We start from the raw sequence: 13,641 nt of genomic DNA on the forward strand, positions 1-13,641 counted from the left end.
TGTTGGCTTTTAGTAATGACTTTGTTTGCCTCTAGGTGTTCGTTGATTCGTTGTTTGATTATCTTTTCCAGGATCTTCCCAGGTATTGAGGTCAGGCTGATAGGTCTGTAATTTCCTGGGTCCATTTTTTTCCCTTTTTTGTAGATAGGAACTACATCAGCTCTTTTCCAGTCCTCTGGTAGTTCCCCTGTGCTCCAGGATCTTTGAAAAATATAGTTCAGTGGTTCTGAGATCACATCTGCCAGTTCCTTGAGAACCTTGGGGTGTAATCCATCTGGTCCTGGCGATTTGAACTCGTCTAGGCTGGACAGATGTTCACTTATCATTTTCTTGCCTATCTTAACTTGTGTTTCTATACTGTTTTTTATGGCACTATTTTTGATAGGTTGGTCTGTTTTTTCCTTTTGTGTTAAGACAGATGCAAAAAATGAGTTAAATAGTTCTGCTTTCTCTCTGTTGCTTGTCACCTTCTTGCCACTTTCACCCACTAATGGACCAATCATTTCCTTCACTTTTTTCTTGTTTTTTACATGTTGAAAGAAGCTTTTTTTGTTATCTTTGACTTTGGTCGCAAGCCTTAGTTCATTTTGAGCCTTGGCTTTCCTCACTTCATCTTTGGATGCTCGGGCTATTTGCTGATATTCTGACTTAGTTATGTGCTCCTCTTTCCACTTTCTATACTTGTCCTTTTTATCTTTCAATTTGTCAGAGAGTTCTTTATGCAGCCATGCTGGTTTCTTTTGAGAGCTGTTATTTTTCATCTTTGTTGGTATTGTGCTAGACTGTGCTTTTATTATCTCATTTTTCAAAATTTCCCAAGCTTCTTGAGTTGTTTTCCCCTTGAGGATTCTCATCCATGGAATCCTTCCCAAGCCCTCTCTAAGTTTATTGAAATTAGCTCTCTTGAAGTCCAAGACTCTAGTTTGACTGTGTTTTATTGCTTGTGCTTCCATAATGTTGAATTACTTTTAATAGTGAGTAATTTGTTTATTAGTGATAGCTTTTAAAAAAGAAAAGATAATACCTAGGGAAAGAAGGGGACATCTAAATAATTTTGCTATAGATAAGTTTATTTCCCTTTACAGAAGATACTGTTGATGGAAAGTCCAAAAAAGAGCAGAAAACATCTCAGTCATTTGTTTTTAAGAATGCGATAGAAGCAAAAGAAAGGAGAAATGATGTCCAATGGGATGTACAACCTCTCATTTCCTCTGCTAAATGGCTTCAACTTCATGGACTCAAGAAGAACAAGATGACTTTTTCTGAGATTTTTTCCCAAATTGGATTCCAGCACAAAGAAGGTATTTCTAAAATATGACGTGCAAAGCTATCTCTTTTATGTTATAATGTGTTGCTTTTTTAGATGTTTAGATGTCACTTTTGTTAATAAACAGCAACATGTGTATGAGTTTGTATTCTTGCCTTAGTAGGAGTTGCTACTTCATGAACTTGTGAGAGACTGTGATGAAGAAAGAATGCACATGATGTAAACTATACATGAAAAACACTTTATATTGTAGATTATGTCTCTGTCTTGGGAAAAATTGTGGCTTCACGATATGCAGATGGTTTGTATCATCAGTACAGAGCAATATCTGATGGCAAGCTCTATAATGTAAGTGTGATATATTTATATTTTATTAGAGTAATGAATTTATTCCTTTTTGAAGAGAATGTGCAGGCACATAAAATGGTCAGCTGTGGAACTTACTTGTGTCAAGCATGTTTGCTGCTTGCACATATCTGAAGAATCTTTTAATAATGGCATTGAGAAAGGTATCTGTTAAAGCAGGGAGTAAATTCTAAGGCATCAGAGCAAGATGTAGCTTCCTAAATTCTCTCCAAATTCCTTGGTCTCCTGCAAAAGCTGTCCAATGTTTGGATAAGAGATATCACATATCTGTTCAAGTTATTATTTATTAAACATATTTCTATGCTGTCACAGTTCAGATAACTTTTATTTGTACTATGTTGATGATACTTCCTTGATAGCCAAACATCTAAAGGCTCTGCAAGCTCTAATAATAAATGTTTTAAGTACTGAAGTGAAAAGAATGGGACTAAAATTATAACGAAAACCACACTAATGACACAGATTGAACAAACAGCCTTAGCATTGATAGTGAAGACATCAAAGTGGATAGCTTCTGCTTTTTAGGGTCAACCATCAGTAGCAATGGAGAAATGGAGTAGCCTTCATAGTCAATAAAAGAATAGGAAAAGCAATACTGGGATACAATCCCCAAAATGACAGAATAATCTCAATTCGAATCCAAGGCAAACCATTCAATATCACAATAGTCCAAATCTATGCCCCAACCACTGGTGCTGAAGAGGATGAAATTGACCAGTTTTATGAAGCCCTACAGCACTTTATAGAATTAACACCAAAAAATGATGTCCTTATCATCATGGGGGATTGGAATGCTAAAGTAGGAAGACAAAAGATAACCGGAATAACAGGCAAGTTTGGCCTTGGAGTACAAAATGAATCAGGGCACAGGCTAATAGAATTTTGTCAAGAGAATACGATGGTCATAACAAACACTCTTTTCCAACAACCCAAGAGACGGCTCTACACATGGACATCACCAGACGGTCAACATAGAAATCAGATTGACTATGTGATCTGCAGCCAAAGATGGAGAAGCTGTATACAGTCAGTAAAAACAAGACCAGGAGCTGACTGTGGCTCAGATCATGAGCTTCTCGTTGCAAAATTTAGGCTTAAATTGAAAAAAGTAGGGAAAAGCACTAGGCCACTCAGGTATGAACTAAATCATATTCCTGATGAATATACAGTAGAGATGACAAATAGATTTAAGGAATTAGATCTGATATACAGAGCGCCTGAAGAACTATGGATGGAAGTTCGCAACATTGTACAAGAGGAAGCAACTAAACCATCCCAAAGAAAAAGAAATGCAAGAAAGCAAAATGGCTGTCTGAGGAAGCTTTGCAAATAGCTGAGGAAAGAAGGGAAGCGAAAGGCAAAGGAGAAAGATACACCCAATTGAATGCAGAATTCCAGAGAGTAGCTAGAAGAGATAAGAATGCCTTCTTAAATGAACAGTGCAAAGAAATAGAATAAAACAACAGAATAGGGAGGACCAGAGATCTCTTCAAGAAAATTGGAGATATGAAGGGAACGTTTCATGCAAAGATGGGCATGATAAAGGACCAAAATGGCAGAGACCTAACAGAGGCAGAAGAGATTAAGAAGAGATGGCAAAACTACACAGAAGAACTATAGAAGAATGAGCTTAACGTCCCAGATAACCACAATGAGATGGTCACTGACCTCGAACCAGACATCCTAGAAGGTGAAGTGAAATGGGCCTTAGAAAATCTGAGCAACAACAAAGCTAGTGGAGATGACAGTATTCCAGCTGAGCTATTCAAAATCTTAAAAGACGATGTAGTAATAGTGCTACACTCAATTTGCCAGCAAATTTGGAAAACTCAACAGTGGCCACAGGATTGGAAAAGGTCAGTGTACATTCCAATTCCAAAGAAAGGCAATGCCAAAGAATGTTCAAACTATCGCACCATTGCACTCATTTCACATGCTAGTAAAGTTATGCTTCAAATCCTACAAGCTAGACTCCAGCAGTATGTGGATCGAGAACTACCAGAAGTACAGGCAGGATTTCGAAGAGGCAGAGGAACTAGAGATCAAATTGCCAACATACGCTGGATCATGGAGAAAGCTAGGAAGTTCCAGAAAAACATCTACTTCTGCTTCATTGACTATGCAAAAGCCTTTGATTGTGTGGATCACAACAAATTGTGGCAAGTTCTTAAAGAGATGGGAGTACCAGACCATCTCATTTGTCTCTTGAGAAACCTATATGCGGGTCAAGACGCAACAGTGAGAACCGAACACGGAACCACTGATTGGTTCAAAATTGGAAAAGGAGTCCGGCAAGGCTGTATATTGTTGCCCTGCCTATTTAACTTATATGCAGAGCACATCATGAGAAAGGCAGGGCTAGATGAATCAAAAGTTGGAATTAAGATTGCCGGGAGAAATATCAACAACCTAAGATATGCAGATGATACCACTCTAATGGCCGAAAGTGAAGAGGAACTAAAGAGCCTCTTGATGCGGGTGAAGAAGGAGAGTGCAAAAGTTGGCTTGAAACTCAACATTAAGAAAACCAAAATCATGGCATCCGGCCCTCTCAGTTCCTGGCAAATAGATGGGGAAGAAATGGAGGTAGTGACAGATTTAGTTTTCTGGGCTCCAAGATCACCTCAGATGGGGACTGCAGCCAAGAAATTAAAAGACGCTTGCTCCTGGGGAGGAAAGCTATGGCAAATCTAGACAGTATCCTAAAAAGCAGAGACATCACCCTGCCAACAAAAGTGCGTATAATCCAGGCCATGGTTTTTCCAGTTGCAATGTATGGCTAATAAAGTTGGACCATAAGAAAGGCTGAGGGCCAAAGAATTGAGGCCTTTGAACTATGGTGCTGGAGAAGACTCCTGCGAATCCCTTGGACTGCAAGGCATTCAAACCGGTCAGTCCTAGAAGAGATCAACCCCGACTGCTCTTTAGAAGGCCAGATCCTGAAGTTGAAACTCAAATACTTTGGCCACCTAATGAGAAGGAAGGACTCACTGGACAAGGACCTAATGTTGGGAAAGATTGAGGGCAATAGAAGAAGGGGACGACAGAGAATGGACTGGATGGAGTCACTGAAGCAGTAGGTGTGAACTTAAATGGACTCCAGAAGATGGTATTTCTTATGATATTCTATGGAATTGAAAGTTGCACTTTGATAAAGCAGGCTTGGAACAGTATTGATACTTCTACACTTTGGTGTTGAAGATTCTGAGAATACTGTAACAGCCAAGAAAACAAACTAGTGGATCATTGAACAAATCGACTCAGAGTTCTCCCTTAAAACTCAATGACCAGGCTTAAATTATCTTGAATCTGACATATTATGTGAAGGCCTAACTGTTGAACAAGGCTGTAATGCTGGGAAAGGTGGAATGAAAGAGAATAAAAGATTGATCAGCAGCAATATGGATGGACTCAGTTATAGTGGTGATGAGTACACTGTTGGAAGACTGGGAAAATCAAATTAGGAACAAAGCACCATGGAGAAAATCTATCTATATGATTGCTAGGAATCAAAATGATGGCCATAATCAAGTCTAAATTAATAATAAAAATGCTTCAGAAATACAAAGAAAATAAAAATAAGGTAGTATCAGAACAAATTGGGGAAAGTTCTCCAAAATAGCTTGATCTTTAAGATCAGAACCTTCTTGCCTTAGCCTCCCTTTGTCCCCAAATTCCTGAAACTGGAATTGGTACCATTTTCTTCCTGCTAGATCTAATTTGGTTGTCTGAAGATGGATCTGAAGGTGATCCTGAAAGCATCTGGGTGTCAAATACTTTATAAGTCAAAACCAGTATCTTAAATTGGACTTGGAGACCAATCGGAAACTAATGCAGGATCTACAAAACCAATGTTATATGTTCGCAGTGCCAGGAGCCCAAAAGTCTGGGGGCCCCTGCATTTTGAACCAACTACATTTTCCATATATTCTTTATTAACAGTCGCATGTACAGTGCATTACGGTAATCTAGATGGATGATGGTAAGGCAACAATTAGTGTTGCCAATTCCTCTTGGCAACATTCTGACCAGCATTAGTTAGATTCTGTTACAATTATTCAGCAGATATTATTGTCCCAGATTCTATTCTAAATCAGCAGTTCCTCTTTCAATTAAATAAATTCAAAGGATGACTGTGCTGGAAAATACTTTTGAAATATTGTTACAAAAACAAATACTCTTTGGCCATTTTTTTATCTATATCCAAATACGATTGGGCAGTAGATGCATGTAAGTTAAAGGGCATTATAATTCTAAATATTTCTATAGCTTATTACCCACACTGATCATGAATAATATTTTCTTGTTCAGGGCAACATGGTTAAATGTTTCTTGCAGAAGGGTATGTCCAATTTGGCTCCTTATTGGAAAACTGTTTAATATGTCTTCAGTAAACATAGATTATAATAAGCCCTTATTGATCTGTTGGAAGGAAGGAAGGAAGGAAGGAAGGAAGGAAGGAAGGAAGGAAGGAAGGAAGGAAGGAAGGAAGGAAGGAAGGAAGGAAGGGTTTCTATATTTCTCAAGTTTTCTGGTCATTACCTTGAAATTTAGTATTCTCTTTTTATTTAAATGTAGTTGACAGCCAAAAAGAGTCTTCTCCTTCATTTTGCAAATAGTTTAACTGTAATGATTGAATTGTACAAACGAAGAATGGAGTGGTTAACTTCTGAAAGTCGGCAGATTTTTGGAGTAATACAAGAACAGAATATCACCATTGCTCTGGATTTTGGAACTGCTCCTTTAAGTGAGTTCAATCTCTGCCAAGAAGCACTTTCTATGGTCTTAAAGCAGCAAGTGGCCCAAATTGAGAAATTTAATTTAATCCGGTAAGTTGTCTATATTTTATTAGTGAGATATGCTAATTTTTTACCACTGCACTTTAGATGACAGCAAGCTATTTGGAAAGTCATATAAAATATAAATGAGAAAAAGAATTGCACACACACACACACACACACACACACACACACTGCTTCCTCTTGGTCTTTGTAAAAGGATAATGTAGCATTTCCTCCAAATATTTTAATTACTTCCTTTGCAGGGTGGCTCAGGATCTTGTGAAGTGGCAAGGGAAACCTCTTTTTGTCACAAAGGACTCAATAGAAGATGCCATTGAGTGGCTCTGGACATTGGAATACCTACCAGCTGTTTGTCACACTGGATCTACAGAAACAATCTTGGAGGCATTGTTTGATCATACGGTAATCTCCTATTTCCAGAAGTGTTCAGTTAGAACTAAGGATACCCCACTGAGATTTAACTGCAAGTACTGCGGGAATGAATTATGAAGGGCCCAAGTACTAATAAAAGATCATGGGGTTTATTTAGAAGGAATTTCTTTCAAGTTATTCCGCAGGCTGAAGTTTACCAATAATAGATGTATATGACAGTGTCCTGTTCTGAAGGCAGAAGCTTTCTTTCCAATTCCCCTTGGAACAAGAGGAAAAGAAATATTCTCATGATACCAAAGAGCTTTGAAATATATAGCTCTGGTTGGAATGATCCCTTTTGGTTAGGTGGAAATATTCACGAATATTTTTTCCATGCATGCAGCCTTTCATGGGAATATCATTTTTTGTAGAAAGTCTAATTAAATATAGAGTGATATTTAAAAGTTGGTGAAATCTTCTGAATTTTCCATATGTAATTGGGTTCTCTTTATGTTGTTTTAGGGATTATAAGGAGAACAGATCATATTGTAGGTCATGTTGATGCAGTAATATTGAAAATGCAATAGGGTTCACAAACTTTTTAGTTTCCTCTTTTGGCTTGCCAAACTGAGGCACAATAGTTGTCGCCTTAAAAAAAAAAGCCAAACTGTAGTGGCTTGTTCAGAAACAATTGGAAATTTCTCGATCTAATTATTCATAATGTACATTGAAGTGTGAGTGTACCATTCAGGCAAAATATTGGCACTGATCATACCTTAGTAAATGAGGATATGATCATTTGAAGGTAATCAGGTATATCTGAAGCAGAGATCTCTGAACTTATTTGTTTAGACAGAAATCTTTAATAATGTATATCTTAGTAAAAGAAAGCAGGCTACAGATTCAGCACCAGTGGGGTTAATAAAGTTGGCATCCATTCCTAACCAGAATGAAGCCAAAATCAGAAAGCATGCATTGTAATATCATGATGCAAATATATGTTTGAGCCATAACATTGCATATAAGTATGCAAGGACTGGTGTTTGCATTATAGCATTGTAACACATGTTTTCTTACCCCTTTTTGCCTTCCATGGATGTGTAGGCCATACACTGCTGACACACAAAAAAACAGGACTTACATTAAAGCTGAGGGTCATACAAAACTGTATTACAGACAGAGAAATAATAATAATAATAATAATATAATAATAATTATAATAATAATAATAATTATCATCATCATCATCATCATCATCATCATCATCAGAATTCAAACAGACAAGCACCTGCAACATAACACCCCAGACTTAACAATTGTCAATAAGAAAGACAGTGGACATGGCAGTGCCTGGAGACAGCAGAATAGACGAGAAAGAACTGGAGTAGATAACAAAATACAAAGACCTACAAATAGAAATAGAAAGACTGTGGCAAAAGCAAGCAATAGTCATAGGCGCCTTGGGTGCAATCCCAAAACAACTGGAGCACCACTTGAACACCATTGGCATTGACAAATTCTCTATTAGTCAATTGCAAAAGGCGGCCTTACTAGGAACTGCTTCCATCCTGCGACGATATCTGTAATACCATCAAACATCCACATCTGCCTATCCCACGTCCTTGATAAGGACTCGATAGGTAGACAAAATGCCAAATCCAGTCTGAACATCTGGATGACTGTGCGATGATCAATAATAATAATACCCCAGTGAGGCACTACCTTGACATGGTTGTGGGGTTTGTGTACTCTGAGGAAGATGAGAGCTATGCCAGAGGTTCAACCATACTGGACAGGAATCATCAGAGGAGTTGGACAAAGAGTGTCTCTCTCATAAAAAATATGTTGAGACGTAAATTTCAGAATGCCATACTGGCTCGGATGTCACCCAGGTTAACAAGGTCTGCGCTAGATGTTGGAGTCCCTGACTATCTGGTGAAAAATGGGCTACAGGACCCAGGGCCCTGAACGGAAGCAAAGCAATCAACTGGCCAGAGCAATAGTCTTTTAATCACTGCCAATGTTCACCCAACAGCCCCCACATATGCTGACACTAGTTCAAACAAAACAGCCAGGGAAGTTTACACTGTTCTTAAAGCAAGACAGATAACAAGCAAACGTATAATCCTTTTAACTCCCAGCTTGCCTGTGAACTGCAAACTGAAAACTGCAGACTGCAAGGCAAGATCAGCAGGAAGCAAACTGGTCCAGAATAGAAAGTGTCCAGGTTACAAGAGCACACTATCTCAAGATTTCACGTTTGTTTCCAGCAAATGCCCCACCTCACAGCGTCTCCTTAAATCCTACTCCCCAGGTGTGCCTTGTGGAGTGGGGCGGGAAACTTTCCTCCTGAGCAAATGAGCTTGCCTCCGTTGTTCCCTTCTCCTCTCTGCTCTCCTTGCTCTAGGATCAGGTGGGGAGGGGCCTTGCTCTTCGCCTGAACTCTGCCTTCCCTGTTCCAAATCTGAAGGGCCCTGGCCTGCCTCAGCCTGCTCCTCCCCACAGTCCTCCGAAGCCACAGACACCCCCTCCTGGGCCTCAACAGGGAACTCCATGTCTTCCTCAGAGTCAGGCTCGGACAGAGGCATGACAATCATCAAACATCCACATCTGCCTATCCCAGTGCTTGGTAAGGACTTGATAGATAGGCAAAATGCCAAATCCAGTCTGAACATCTGGTTGAACTGTGCGATGATCAATAATAATAATAATAATAATACAAATTCGCCATTAGTCAATTGCAAAAGGCGGCCTTACTAGGAAGTACCTCTATCCTGCGATGATATCTGTAATAATATCAAACATCCACATCTGCCTATCCCAGGTCCTTGGTAAGGACTCAATAGGTAGACAAAATGCCAAATTCAGTCTGAACATCTGGCTGATTGTGCAATGATCAATAATAATAATAATAATAATAATAATAATAATAATAATAATAATAATAATAGTAAAGTTGGAAGGGACCTTGGAGGTCATCTAGTCCAACCCCCTGCTCAGGCAGGAAACCCTATACCATTTCAGACAAATGGCTGTCCAGTCTCTTCTTAAAAACTTCCAGTGTTGGAGCATTCACTGCTTCTGGAGGCAGGTTGTTCCACTGGTTAATTGTTCTAACTGTCAGGAAGTTTCTCCTTAGTTCTAGGTTGCTTCTCTCTTTTGATTAGTTTCCATCCATTGCTTCTTGTCCTGCCTTCAGGTGCTTTGGAGAATAGCTTGACTCCCTCTTCTTTGTGGCAGCCCCTGAGATATTGGAACACTGCTATCATGCCCCCCTCGGCCTTCTCTTCAGTAAACTAGACATACCCAATTCCAGCAACCGTTCCTTATATGTTTTAGCCTCCAATCTCCTAATCATCTTTATTGCTCGTCTCTGTACTCTGTACTCTTTCTAGAGAGTCTCAACATCTTTTTTATATCGTGTTTTGTTATCCAACCTCAATTAGGAAATAGCTTTCTGTATATCTGCTACAGAAATATAAACATAGCAAGTCCAGATATTGTCAACCACTCTGGTAACACAGCATAAGAGAGAAATTTAAATAGTTCTTCTTTCTGGAAAATGGAAGCTTTATTTATTTATTAAATTAATCAGGTCATCCAACTTCATTGTGACCTTGATGGCACACAATATGAAAACAATTTAAAAAAACAAATCACAGAACAACAGGCATCTGGGGGAAAACATTCTTTAAAAAGAGCCGTATAACATGGCTCTTTTGATATAGGCAGTGGGTTCCACATCAGTCAATGAAACTGATTTCTGAAATAGAATATGGACAAATTATCACTGTGTCTAGAGCTTGGAACCCAATCACTCTTGCAAAACTTCTTGTTATGAATGTGCAATTTTATAGGCATAACATACAATTCCTGGATTGTCTATGGTGATAATTTGTCACCAAACTCTTCTAGAGGGCACCAAATTGAGGAAATCATGAAAAGACAATCCTTTTTATGGAAGAAGAAATAACAATTTTTTATTTTTATAAAAAAAACTACTACTTTTATTAAAAACAGTTGATAAAACATCAGGAGTGATGCTTTGTGAAGTGAATAAAGTCACCTTCTGAATTTGCTGCTTCAGCAATGAAACAGATGCAATTCCCAAAGATCCAGAAAAACCACTTCAAGCCTCCAGACCTCCATAGATGCTCAGAAACACTCTCACTAGGACTTCTGCTGAAGGCCTGGAAACTTCAGAGTGTCTAACTTGATGCTTCAAACAATGACTTCGAAGGAAATGTTTCAGTTGCTTGGCAAAATGTCTCTTCAAATGGTTTGTGTAGTCCTTGTGTGTAATATTGATGTCATGCAGATATCAGAAGCTCTTAGTTTATGCAACTGAATCTGGCCAGACCCAGGTTAATCTTAATTCCTTCAGGTGATAAAATTTTCAAACTGTTCATATAAAAGGCAACATGGCTGTAGAATGCGTCATTCTTCATCCTTTCATTAAAAATGTTAACTTTGTTCCATGTAACTTTGTCCTCATAAAACTGATCTTAGCTATCAAAAAACAATTTGTTCCTAAGCCTGTTTCTTCATGGGAATACGTAGATGTCCTGGGGATGTATTGTTTCAATACACAATTCACTAGTTATCTGAATTCAGAATGCTGGAACCCATTTTTTAATTATTACATAGTTTTAGCATGTAGTAATTCAGTCCTGTGAGCCCTTATCTGCAGTCTGTTGTAGTATGTCCAACCCCCTCAATAATTCCCCCTTCAAGAAAATGTATTCTAGAACTGTATATGGATACAGGTTGTAAAATTAATAGTTCTGCTACAAGACAATCCAGATATTTCAGTTAGAACAGTTTTTCAGTTTTTCACAGCTGCTTCTTTTAGTCAAATAATGATGCAACAGAATCCTATTCCTTAACTACTATAAACTTTCCTTTTTCATTTTTAAATGAAAAGTGTGATAAATTTACCAAGGCACTCAACTTCATTGTGACCCTGATGACAAACAAGGATGACATTTGACACTATTTAAAATGTGTACTGTACAAGTCCACGTATGAATTGAACATGAAGGTCCATATTGGTAATATGAAGACCACTGTATATCTTAGCTTTTTCTGAGTATTCTGCATGCTAAGAGCATTCTTATTGTTAGAGAATTTTAATTTCTCTATTTTATTATTTTAGCAATTTTGTCAATCAAAAATAGAAAGGATGTATAGCTTGTTGTGTGTGTGGAGCATGTTTTCCTTTGACCTGAAGATCTGTAAATGTTTTTGTTGAATGACTTCTTCACTTCAGATAGAAGCTGTATACTATTTTGTGGTGGGTGATATACCAGAATGTGCAAAGCACTTGCTCATACAGAAGATCTCAAGAAGTCCATGTCCAATCCATACCGTATCTTTCAATGCTAGAGAAGAAGAAACAGTTGCTTTCTTAAAGGATCTCAGTCAGCTAACCACTGGCAGGTATGAAGTAAATGGGATATCTAACAACGTTAGCTCTATATATCCCTATGATAATAGGTCCTTCTGTAGTTGCTTACACTGATGCTTTCTGGCTAGATTAGACCACATTCTTCAGGTTATTTTGGGATGATGGGAACTATAGTCTAACATATATCCATGTTGGAAAAATCTGGACTATGCAAATCCTTGGTGTATGACTCATTTCTCCTATCTTAATGACAAAGTTGCTGGCAGGGTTTGTTGAAAAGCCATATTTGCTGTCCAAAGAGAATACAAATTGCAAGCAATTGACTAAATCCATATACTGCATTAAGCTAACATCAAATAAACCTCATGATAGCTTAGCATGATGAAGGCTGAATCTTTATTTACTTTTCTCTTGAAGCAATTACTAAACATATTGGAATAATTTTAAGGGTTGTATCTCCCTGGTGTCTGAGGGCATATCTATCATCTTTCTAGATAAAACACTTAGAATATCTTTTCCAATCAGTTCCTTTGGATGTGCTGAGCTGCACTTTCCAGATTTTCAAGGTATGATGGCCAGGAACATTGATGTACTGGAAAAAAATAAGTTATTTATTAAATTTATATAGCTACCCATTTTAGTATGTAACTCTGGACAGTGTACCATTAAAAAAACCCAAGAAAGGCACATTTTAAAATAAATATTAAAAAATAAACGCATATATAGGGGTTTAAAAACTCATATCTCATAAAGCCGTCTTGTGGCCTCCTTATTTTCAAGGGATCCCCAAGCCTGGTTTGAAACTCACTTCTTGAAAGATCTCTGGAAGGCTAGTAGTGTCGGGGATAATAAAAAAAATGGTTGTAAATCTGTTGTCTAGTGAAGAAATGTAACAGCTGATTGAATGTGTAGTTCTACAGCAGGGGTGTCAAACTGCCGGCCTGTGAGTCGGTTTCATCATACCGAAGCTGCGCCCACCCCATTGACGGCAATGGAAAAAGAGCCGCGATACACCCATGTTCTACAGTTAGAAAGTTGATGTCAATGAACTAACTATGGTTCTTTAAAAAAAATGATAATTTTTTTGTTTAATACTATGACAAATGCCCTGATTAATAACCACATGGTAAAAAAATGAATAATGTAGAAAATAGTTATATAACCTGACTTCTTGAATGACTTTTGGCATTCTCTTCTAAATGATATTCCAGAATAGATTTTATTAACTAGCCGATAAAGTCACAAGAGTATCATATTGCCCATGTCTGTTTACCAGCTGCTTTGGAATTTAAATTACATTTCTACCTTCCCAAGGAGCTTAAATTGGCAGAGATTCTTCTCTGTCCCCTCTATTATAAGAACTATGTGAGGTAGGCAGGGTGGGAGAAGGAAAAATCCAAGGTCATCCAGAATGGTACAGTATTGTTTTACTTTTAATACTTTTCCTC

General features: G+C 38.0%; 1 protein-coding gene across 8 annotated transcripts in view; it reads left to right on the forward strand.

Moving 5' to 3' along the window:
• VWA3B (von Willebrand factor A domain containing 3B) overlaps window positions 1–13,641 on the forward strand; it is a 129,406-nt gene that overhangs the window by 20,463 nt on the left and 95,302 nt on the right. For 7 of the 8 annotated variants that reach the window (XM_039340655.1, XM_039340654.1, XM_039340660.1 and 4 more), the window contains 5 exons: window positions 1,086–1,301; window positions 1,521–1,615; window positions 6,212–6,462; window positions 6,678–6,837; window positions 12,056–12,225. In XM_039340655.1, the coding sequence (XP_039196589.1) occupies window positions 1,086–1,301; window positions 1,521–1,615; window positions 6,212–6,462; window positions 6,678–6,837; window positions 12,056–12,225 (892 nt within the window). The remainder of the gene's footprint in view (window positions 1–1,085; window positions 1,302–1,520; window positions 1,616–6,211; window positions 6,463–6,677; window positions 6,838–12,055; window positions 12,226–13,641) is intronic. The other variant, XM_039340659.1, reaches the window with a different exon arrangement.

Source organism: Crotalus tigris, unplaced genomic scaffold (assembly GCF_016545835.1).
Source record: "Crotalus tigris isolate CLP2741 ecotype Arizona unplaced genomic scaffold, ASM1654583v1 scf7180000017753.6788120, whole genome shotgun sequence".
Taxonomy (NCBI): domain Eukaryota; kingdom Metazoa; phylum Chordata; class Lepidosauria; order Squamata; family Viperidae; genus Crotalus; species Crotalus tigris.